The 10,631-nt window shown below is 45.6% G+C and overlaps 1 protein-coding gene across 1 annotated transcript; it reads right to left on the minus strand.

Moving 5' to 3' along the window:
* Positions 1-2,560: 2,560 nt before the first annotated feature.
* SPMIP9 (sperm microtubule inner protein 9) lies at positions 2,561-5,905 on the minus strand. The gene is given in 3 exon segments (XM_059943346.1): positions 2,561-2,983; positions 5,055-5,147; positions 5,879-5,905. Coding segments are annotated over 3 exon segments (543 nt in total).
* Between the last annotated feature and the right edge of the window lie 4,726 nt (positions 5,906-10,631).

Genomic DNA, 10,631 nt, shown 5'->3' on the forward strand with positions numbered 1-10,631 from the left:
CATTCAGATTACACATTTAAATGTTTATATTTAAAACTCAAGAGAGAACATATTTGAAGCATGTGCTAGATAAAGGGTTACTGTGGCCAATGTGCAGAAAGCTCCTATAAATTGATGAGAAAAAAGATAACTCAAGGGAGAAAGATCCAAGAGCTAATGACATAAAAAAGATCCTTTACCTCACTGGTAGCCACGTTAAAACCATGATGAGATATCATTTTCCATCTTATCAAATTGGCAAAAGTTTTAAAGATCCATAATATCCATATGCTGGTGAGGAGATGGGAGATGAGGCACTCTTACTCAGTGCTGATAGGAAGGGGGCTGTTCTGGGGGTATCTATTAACACTACATACCCATATGGTTTGACCCAGAAATCCCACTTGTATGATCCTGCCTTACAGAAATCAAAGCATCATTTGTAAAGATATATGTTCACGAATAGTTATTGCAGCATTATTTGTTGGGAGAAAATTGGAAAAGCATGACTATCCACCAATAAGAAAATAGTTTAATAAATAAAATCCATCAATTCAATGGAATATCAGGCAGTCATTAAAAATAATTAGATCGGGGCTTCCCTGGTGGCGCAGTGGTTGAGAATCTGCCTGCTAATGCAGGGGACACGGGTTCGAGCCCTGGTCTGGGAAGATCCCACATGCCACGGAGTGGCTGGGCCCGTGAGCCACAACTGCTGAGCCTGCGCGTCTGGAGCCTGTGCCCCGCAACGGGAGGGGCCGCGATAGTGAAAGGCCCGCGCACCGCGATGAAGAGCGGTCCCCGCACCGCGATGCAGAGTGGCCCCCGCTTGCCGCAACTGGAGAAAGCCCTCGCACGAACCGAAGACCCAACACAGCCAAAAATAAATAAATAAATAAATAAATAAATAAATAAATAAATAAATAAATAAAGTAGCTATAAAAAAACCGCAGCTTTAAAAAAAAAAAAAAATTAGATCTATAAGTAATGATGTGTGAAAAGGAAGATGCAGAGTATTGCATATAACGTCACTACTCAAGCGTGAACTATCTCCTAGCAGCACAGGCTTCACCTGGGAGCTCGTTGGAAATGCAGATCTCCTCCACATCCTTGACTTAACCAGAATCTGCATTGTAACACGATTCCCTACGGAAGCACTGGTGTTTAGCGTGATCCTATAAAGGGAAAGCCTTCTCATGTATCGTGGCAAAAATGGTAATCGTCTACCAAAATCCAATCTTTCCTTCTGCACTAACTTCTCACTTTTAGCTGGGCGCATGGCCACCCAGGATAAAGATGACATTTCCCAGCCTTCCTTGTAGTTGGGTGGGACCATGTGGCTGAGCTCTGGCCAAGAGGAAGACTGGAAGTGAAGGGTATCATTTCTGCATTGTTCCCCTAAAAGGGAAATGACCTGAATCCCCCTGGTTGTTTCTCCCTTTCTGCTAACTAAAAAATATCAATAATGGAGTCAGTCACTGTATGAGTCCGTTCAGCTGCCATAACAAAATACCACAGTCTGGGTGACTGAAACAACAGAAATTTATTTTCTCACAGTTCTGGAGGCTGGGAGGTTCAAGATTAAGGTCTGGCAGGGTTTGGTTTCTGGTGAGACCTCTTTTCATGGCTTGCAGGCTACCTTTTTGCTATGTCCTCATATAGCCTTTCCTTGGAGTGTGTGTGTGTGTGTGTGTGTGTGTGTGTGTGCGTGTGTGTGTGTAGAGCTCTCTTTCTCTTCCTCTTTTTAGAAGGCCATCAATCCTATTCGATTAGGGCCCCACCCTTATGACCTCATTTAACTTTAATTACCTCCTAAAGGCCCCATGTCCAAATACAATCATATTGGGGGTTAGGGTTTCAACATATGAATTTGGGTGTGGGACACAATTTAGTCCATAGCAGCCACCTTGGACACAGAGCTGGAAGCCACTGCAAAGAATGCCCATCCCCCTTCTCACCTGCCTACCTCTGAACTGTTAGATGGGAGAGAAACTTGCATGTTGTTCAAGTCTCTGTATTTTGGTTCCCTTTGTTACAGCAGCTTAGCCTGTTTCTTAACTGACTCATACATTGTGTGTTCACCAAGGTCCACTGAGCAAGAAGAAAAATATGAAATGATGCCCTCTAAATGGTTACCATTGATTGTGACAAGGGTGAGAGTGGTGAATAAATTAAGAGTATTGAGGTGAAAAGTTATCCAATAGCATTTCAAGTTTTACAAGCACACCTAACATTCAGATGACTATGCAAAACATGATTTTTCCCATTTTGTAAGTAAATGACTAAAACAGTAAGACTCCTTACAGCAGGGCTCTTAAAATGAAACATCACACATATTCTGGCCCTCCATACATACTAGTTTTCCTTCTTCCCTCCCTCCCCTTCTCCTCCTATGGTGGGGATGCTGCCCCCTGGGGCAGGCCAGGGAGTAAGGTCGGACAAGCACAGTCCCGGTGCTGCTGCAACATCTTTCCAGAGTTTTATTTTTAGTTCTCCAATCTGTACTCCAAGGGTGGAGCAGGGATTTCCTTGTGAGAGGGAGGAATTTCCACAGTGCCCTTGGAAGATGTTGTCAGCCTACCTACTGGTAAAATGGCATCAAGGGTCCCCATTGGTTCAAGATGGAGACCTTGACTGTACAGTGATAAGGACAGGCACAGCCAAGCAGTAGAAAGTAGCCTTTGCTCACCTCTGCAGCAGGCTGGCGCTCGGGCTCCAAAAGGCAGGGGAAGTCGGTACTCTGGTGAATCTGGTTGGCATCGCCGTGGGCCAGGTACAGGGTGTGGGAAGCTGGGTACACGGAAGGACAGATGTTGACAAACCTGCATTCATCCTCCGCTGGAGCCACATGGTCCTGTGGTGGGAAGAAGCCGGGTTGCCCCAGGTCTTTGGCGGTCATGTCGGGTCATTTGAAGGCAGGGTATACATCTCCTAGCTTGGGATTGGGGCTGGGGGTAGGCCTGTAAAACTCTTTGTTCTGGAGTTGGGTATCCAGCTTTGCTTGCTGTGGAAACAAATCATACATGAAGGGAGGGCTGAGAGAGGTGACAATGGAGCGTCTTCCTTAGAAGTATCCAAGACAGAGCACACTTTTTTAAATTGGGTTGGCCAAAAAGTTCATTCATGCTTTTCTGTAGGATGTTACAGAAAAACCTAAACGAACTTTTTGGCCAACCCAATATTTTTCAGAAACTTAATAGTTTTTGAATGGTAATATGTACAACAGAGAGATATACTGAAATAGTACAAAAGGGTTTATAGTGAAAAGTAAGTCTATTTCCTACTCTCCTCCTCTCTCTGTTCCCATCTCCAGAGGCAACCACTGTCGTCAGTGTGTTTTGTATCTTTCTAGAAATATTTTATGTACATATAAACATATATATATATATGTTTATGTATATCCGCACCCCTTCAGTTTGTACACCAGTGATACGTGTTATATAATTCGACTCTGCACTTTGCTTCTCCTAAATAATGTATCTCAGGAACTGTTCCACTTTTGTTTGTATAGATCTTATTAATTTTAGTGAGGCTACCTCAAGATAGGAAAAGATCTCTTAAACAAGTCTTAAGGGACTTCCCTGGTGGCACAGTGGTTAGGAATCTGCCTGCCAATGCAGGGGACACAGGTTCGATCCCTGGTCCAGGAAGATCCCACATGCTGCAGAGCAACTAAGCCAGTGCACCACAACTACTGAGCCTGCGCTCTAGAGGCTGTGAGCCACAACTACTGAAGCCCACGTGCCTAGACCCCATGCTCCGCAACAACAGAAGCCACCACAATGAGAAGCATGCACACCACAATGAAGAGGAGCCCCCGCTCGCTGCAACTAGAGAAAGCCCGTGCACACCAACGAAGACCCAACGCAGCCAAAAATTTAAAAAATTTTTTTAAAAAAGAGTTAAAAAGAGCAAATGATACAGGAAAGGACTGATACATCTGGCTATATTAAAATAAGAATTTCTATTCAGTGAAAGAAAGTGAAAAGACAAGCCACAGACTGGAATTTTGCCACTTATATAACTGACAAATGAAAACTGTCCAGAATATTTAAAGAACTCTTACGAATTAATAAGAAAAAGACAAGCAACCCAATCGAAAAATGGGCCAAAGACAAACAGAATAATTACTATCCATGAACAAATGAAAAGATGCTGAACCTCATTAATTATCAGTGAAATGAAAATTATGACCACAAGAAAATATTATTTCAAACCCACCATGTCAGCAAAAATGAAAAGGTCTGACAGTACCAAGGACTGGCAAGATTGGAGAGCTACAGGACTGTGCTGGTGCGAACCGTGATGCACCCACTTTGGAAAATAGTAATGTCACCTACGAAGAGCAATTCTACTCCCAGGATGGGTGGACTCCTGCATGGGAGGTTGTGCCTCATCTCCACCGCAGCATTTGGGGGTGGCGGAACTAACAAAAAAAAGTCAAGAACCCCAACGTCCACCGACAGGAGAGGGGAAAAATATGTCGCGGCATCTTCATGCAATACAATAATATACAGCAGAAAACGAATAACAACGTGCCATAATGTTCAGCAAAACAACAAAAGTCACAGAAGAGGACAAATAAGATGATCCAATACGTAATAAAGTTCAAAAAAGGCAACCCTAAATAATTTATTTAAAGAGATACATACATACAGGGTAAAACCATTTTAAACACACACACACACACACACACACACACACACACACACACACACGGGAGTGTTTAACCCAAAACTCAGAAGTGGAAGTGGGGGAGGGGTATGAACAGGGAGGGGCAGACGGGGCTCTAATGTGTTGTGTTTTAAGCTGGCTGATAATAGAGACACTGGCGTTTATCGATGTCACTTAAACTGTAAATGTTTATTATTTACTCTCTTTTGTATGCATGACTTATACTTGATATATATTTTTTAAATGTGCACACACATACACATAAAAGACCTATTTAGATCTCCTGGCTTTGGATATTGTTCTCAATAAGGGCCTCCAATGTCCAGACTCATAATAAAAATGGAAAAAAGGATGATTTCAGTGGGCAATTCAACAGAAGACAGGACTGAGTGACTTCTTACCTCTTCCAGTGTGACGCTGGCATATTTGTGTTTCCCGTAGAGTTTGTAGTCGACCATGTAGGAGCTCTGATGTATGTCTAAATCCACAGGCGCCTAAAGGGTAAGGGAGAGCGCAAAACAAGGGAGCCCATCCTGTCATTCTTCCACTTAAAGGCTTTCAATGGCTTCTCATTGTAGGACAAAGGCTAATTTGGGGGCCTACAGACAACAAGGACCTGATTTGGTTTCTACTCACCTTTACCAGTTCATCCGCCTTGGCCCACCTCCATGCCCATTACTCCAGCCTCACTACTTTCGACTCTTCCCAGGTGCCTGGCACATGCTTTTACCTCCTGCTGGAAACACGACCCATCTTCTTCACCCACTGGCAAACTCCTATGCATCCTCTAAAACCCATATTAAATCCCTCCTCCCAAACATTTCTCCCACCCTTTTATTCTCCACCTCCCAACAATTAAACTCTTCCTCCTCTGCTTCTACAGCACATTTTACATGCCTCACTACAGTGGTTATCATTAACTTAGTGAAGGACACTAGATTAGGACATAGTCTTAGGCATCTCTGCAGCTTCAAAGCCCAGCACACTTCCTGACACACCGAGATTGCCTAATAAATGCACGCTGAGTAAATAAATGAAGCCCCAGAAAACTGTAAACCCTTAGCTTTCTTCTGCTTGTTTGAAAAAACCAAAAAACAAAAAAACCCACCGTATTCCAGGATGATGGCCAGAGGGAGTCCCAAGGAGCCTGGCCCTCCCTGGGGCTGTTTGCCAAAGCTGCCCAACCTTGAGATGGTCACAGCAGGCAGAAACCCACAACACTCACCTGTCCAGGGTACACTGCACCTGCCATAGCAGTTGACCTAGACACAGACAAGTTGGTTAGCCCCGCTTCTGCCACCGGCAGGGAAAACAGCCACTGTCCCTAAAGCTGCGTCAACCAAGCACATTACTGAATCACCAGGGGTTAGTGGTGGCAGCAGGGATAAATGGGCTGGTAGACAGGGGTCCTGGGACAAAGGGGCTGGAGCAGGACTCAGACGGAATTACAGCTATTGAGAACATCAGATTTACCACTCGAGCAGAGGTGGATCTGATAGCAGGGCAAATGGTGTGCTGGTAAATGCTTCACAATCACCTTTTGGGGGGCAAATAAACCCCAGTTTATAGCCTTTTGCCAGCTTCTGCTAAACTGCTCACACCCTGGCCCACTTCGAGCTATCAGTATAATGCTGTTGACGCCGAGTTGTGAAGATGTGCAGGGAATGGGCTCCCAGAGCCGGGGTGAGCTGACTGCAGCACATAGGTCCCCAGGAGCCAGGGCTCTGAACAGCCCTGAGGAAGCAAGGTTCAGCCCTGGGACTTAGAGTCGCCCTAAAGCAGAAGCACATACCATGTTCCTAGTGGAGATGGAGGGGATCCAGGGTGAAGAAAACTGTGAGGCTCTGCATTCTCAGTTAACAATAGCAGCGTGTGGGTCCAACTCTGCCCCTGGCCCCCCCTAACCCTGAAGTCTTAGTGGGGACGCCTTTCTGCCTGGGCTTGGGGAATCTCTCTGAGCCCACCCCATCTTGTGGCTCTCTAGGTTCTGGATCGGTGCTCCATTTCATTCCCATGCAACCCTGCCCTAAACCCCACTCCCTTTAGGGGCTGTGGACCAAGAGGGTGGTTGGCAGACCTCAGATGGCCCCTGTATCCCTTCCTTTTCGTGCATAGACAGCTCCTGTCCCGGGTTGGGGACCAGCTTCAGTGCCATCAGCACCTACCCTTCCTCCTGCCAAGAGGACCATGATGCTTCAGCCCTTCCATCTCCGAGTGCCCCCGCCACCTGGAGAGTCCTGTTGCTGTGTCCCATAGCCACAGCTGTCCGTGAGGTGAACCCTGACCTACATAATGCAGGCTATTTTGGTCGCAGTCCTTGGGCACCGTGACGGGGTGACTGGCCAACCTTCTGCGTGTCCGTGCCCCACCCTCTCTCACAGGAAGCTGCTGGTGTCCCAGCACACCTGAGCCAACATGAAGCCTGGCAGCCTCGGAAGGTACCGGGAGGCAGGGCTTTCCAATGCTCTACCGAATCGGTCTATTTACAGGAGAAGGGGGTAAACAGAACCCCACGGGGGTTATGACATCAGACTGTGTGTGACTGAATCCACCTCATACCATAGCCCCTCCAAACGTCTGTTGCCTGAAAGGCTGGCTTATCCCTCCTCTGTCTGTCAAAATTCCACCCTCCTTCACACTCATTTGGATGGCTGTAATCCAAAACAGAAACTAACAGGTGTAGACAAGGCTGTGGAGAAACTAGAATGGTTGTGCATGGCTGGTGGGAATGTAAAATGGTGCAGCCGCTGTAGAAAAGAGTGATGGCTCCTCCAAAAATTAAGCAGAGATTTGCCATAGGATCCTGCAATGCCACTTCTGGGTATATACCCAAAAGAATTGAGAGCAGGGATTCAAACAGATATTTGCACACCCATGTTTCTAGCAGCATTATTCACAATAGCCAAAGGATGGCAACAACCCAATTGTCCATCAGTGGATGAGTGGATAAGGAAATTGTGATATATACATACAGTGGAATATTATTCAGCCTTCAAAAGGAAGGAAATTCTGGCACATGTTACAACATGGATGAACCTTGAAAACATTAAGTTAAGTGAAATAAGCTAGACCATAAAGGACAAGTATTGTATGATTCCACTTATATAAAATACCTGGGTCATCAAATTCATAGACACAGAAAGTAGAATGGTGGTTGCCAGGGGGCTGGGAGGAACGGGTATTGAGTTTCAGTTTGGGAAGAGGAAAAAGTTCTGGAAATGGATAGTGGTGATGATTGCACAACACTGTGAAAGTACTTAATGGCACTAAATAGTACACTGAAAATGGTTAAAATGATCAATTTTATATATATCTACCATTTGCATAAATGTTAATACATTTACCACACACACACACACAAATTCCACTCTCTCTAAGGGCCACCTCTTCCACAAAGCTTTCCTTAGTTTCTCACTAGATGCCACCATAGACTCCTTTCATTTACCCAACCAATATCTATTGAGCACTTGTTTTGTGTTGAGCACTGTTCTGAACCTTGCAGTTTCAACAGTAAACAAAACAGATGGAAATTCCTGCTTGCACAGGGCTTACATTCTGGTGCCAACAAAACACAGAATAAACAAAGTAATAAGCATTTCGGCCTCTATTAGATCCAGCAAAGAAGCAAGATGAGTGTGGGAGAATGACTGAGGCACTTCAGATAGGGGGGTCTAAGAAGGAGGGAGACACTAGAGCAGAGCTCTAAGTGTAGAAAGAACCAGCCATGCAAAGATCTGGATGAAAGGGCTTCCCAGCACAGGGGTCAGGAGGGCAAAGCCTGTAAGATAGGAACAACATGGAACAAGAAGAGCCAAGGAAAGTAGTGGGTGAGGGCACGAAGCCAAGAGAGGGAGCCGGTTGTGCATCTCTGACTTTTGCTTCTTTCATGCCAATTTCCCTTTAGAAAACTGTTTCTCTCCCCTTTAGGAATCATGTAGTTTGTGTGGTCTGATCCTACCCCAGCTCTAAATGGGCATGTTGTCCCCAGAATATTCCATCCTCTAGGCCACCATAATTGATTCAGAGAGAAGCTCATGACCCAAGGTGGGCTCGTGAGCGTCATCCCCAGCTCTTGGGAAAGAGGCTCTCTCTTTCTGAGATAGCGGGCATGGGAGCCTGGAGCTGCCTGAGGTCATCTTTGCCACCATGTGGAGGGAGACTCGCTGAGAATAAAATCAGCAGAGCAAGGATAATCCAAGAGATGGAGACAGAGAGTGACTGCCTCATGAGGGCACCGAGCCCCTGGATACAACCATGCCTGAAGCTGGACTACATCTAGGTTTTGCAGTTTATGTGAGCCGATATATTCCTTACAGCTGAAGTAGTCCCAACAAATTCAAGGTTGGAGAGTTAAAGTAGTTATTTCTTCTAACAAACTGTGGGATCCTTGAGGCAAAGAACTGGGTCCTACCTTTTATCCCTCAGTGCCCTGTCACTTAAGTGTAGGGATTTGAAACATGTTTGTGAATTTAATAAAACTGGCAAAGAACAGGGTAAAGAATAGGATGGCTGTAGAGATGGATAGCTAGATTATAACGTGATTTTTGTGCATCAGGGATATATTTTTCAGGACAATATTACCAAGTAGGTTTTGGAGTCCTGACTTCAAGTCCTGATACTTTCTATCCTCATGTCCTTGGGTAAATCATGTAAGTTCAACAGAAGCCAGTTGGATCATCTGTAATTCAGGGAGGTAATATCTGCCTGACATGAATGTAGGAAGTCAAACGGACATAGTTGGTGTTCTTCATACTAATATTCACCCATATTTTCTGAGTTTCTGCTCTATGCCAGACACTGTGCAAGGTCCTGCGATTATAGTAGTGAAATAAAACAGAACAGTCTCTGCCTTTACAAAGTTACAGCATAATGATAGACAAGTATATTTACAATCAAGTGAGTCTTTAATTACAATTGTGAAGGAGAAATACGGGATGCAGGGACCTAATCCAGTCTTGGGGGCTGGTTAGGGAGGACTTGCCTTAAGTAGTGACATCCTAAGGGTTCCTAAAGAAGAAGGAGAATTCTCAGGCCTGTGTCACCGCCGTAAGGTTGAAGGGAGACTGGTCTTGTGGGGGAAGGAGGCTGTCCTGCTACAGCACAGTGAGGTCATACATGTGCAGGTCCAGGCTGGAGAGGATGGTGGGGCTTCGGCTGCTGGGGTACAGGAGGGCAGTTGCTTTAATCCTGAGACTCATGGGAAGTACCGGGGAGATCGAGCGGACGGATGATGCAATGGGATGGGCATGTCAAAAAGATCTCTGGTGGACCCTGGCCCGCGGGGAGGGGAAGAGGGGACACGTGGAGATGAGTTCGCAGACCACTGGATGATGATGGTGGCTGGGACAGGTTGGAGGAGATGGTGGTAGATCCTGAGAAGAGTGGGTAGATTCAAGAGGCACTTTGTACACCTAAAACGAACACAACATTGTAAATCAACTATACTCCAATTTAAAAAAAAAGAGGCATTTTGGAAATAAACTCTTTAGGATTTAACCGTTATTAGGAAGTGACAGGCAATACAGAGATATTGTATACAAAGATACAGAGGTATCTCTGATACCTTTGAGAGGTATCAAAGATGAGTCCCAGAGTGTTGGAATGAGTCTTTGGGGGTTGATGGTCCTTTGATGAGATGGGAAAGGCTGGAGGAGGAGTCGATCTGGTGAGTAGGACCATCGTATTGCAGTTGTGCAGCCTGTGTGGCATCCAAGAGGCTACAACGATGTATAGCTCAGGGGAGAAAGCTCTGGATGTGTGACACACACTCTGAAATTGCTGGTGATATAGGTGGTATCTGAAGCTTATAGAGACAATTTATCGTATTCAGGGACCACACAGCCCTGGGATGTGACACTGCCCTAAGAAGCATCCCGCTGCCTCCCTAAACAAGTGTCAAGGGCAGCAGGAGGGGAAATTAGGCCAGAAGAGTGGGAAGGGGACAGGGTCCATGCACTCAGTCTTCTTTTGGGTCCCCT

Source organism: Balaenoptera ricei, chromosome 13 (assembly GCF_028023285.1).
Source record: "Balaenoptera ricei isolate mBalRic1 chromosome 13, mBalRic1.hap2, whole genome shotgun sequence".
In the NCBI taxonomy this organism is placed as follows: domain Eukaryota; kingdom Metazoa; phylum Chordata; class Mammalia; order Artiodactyla; family Balaenopteridae; genus Balaenoptera; species Balaenoptera ricei.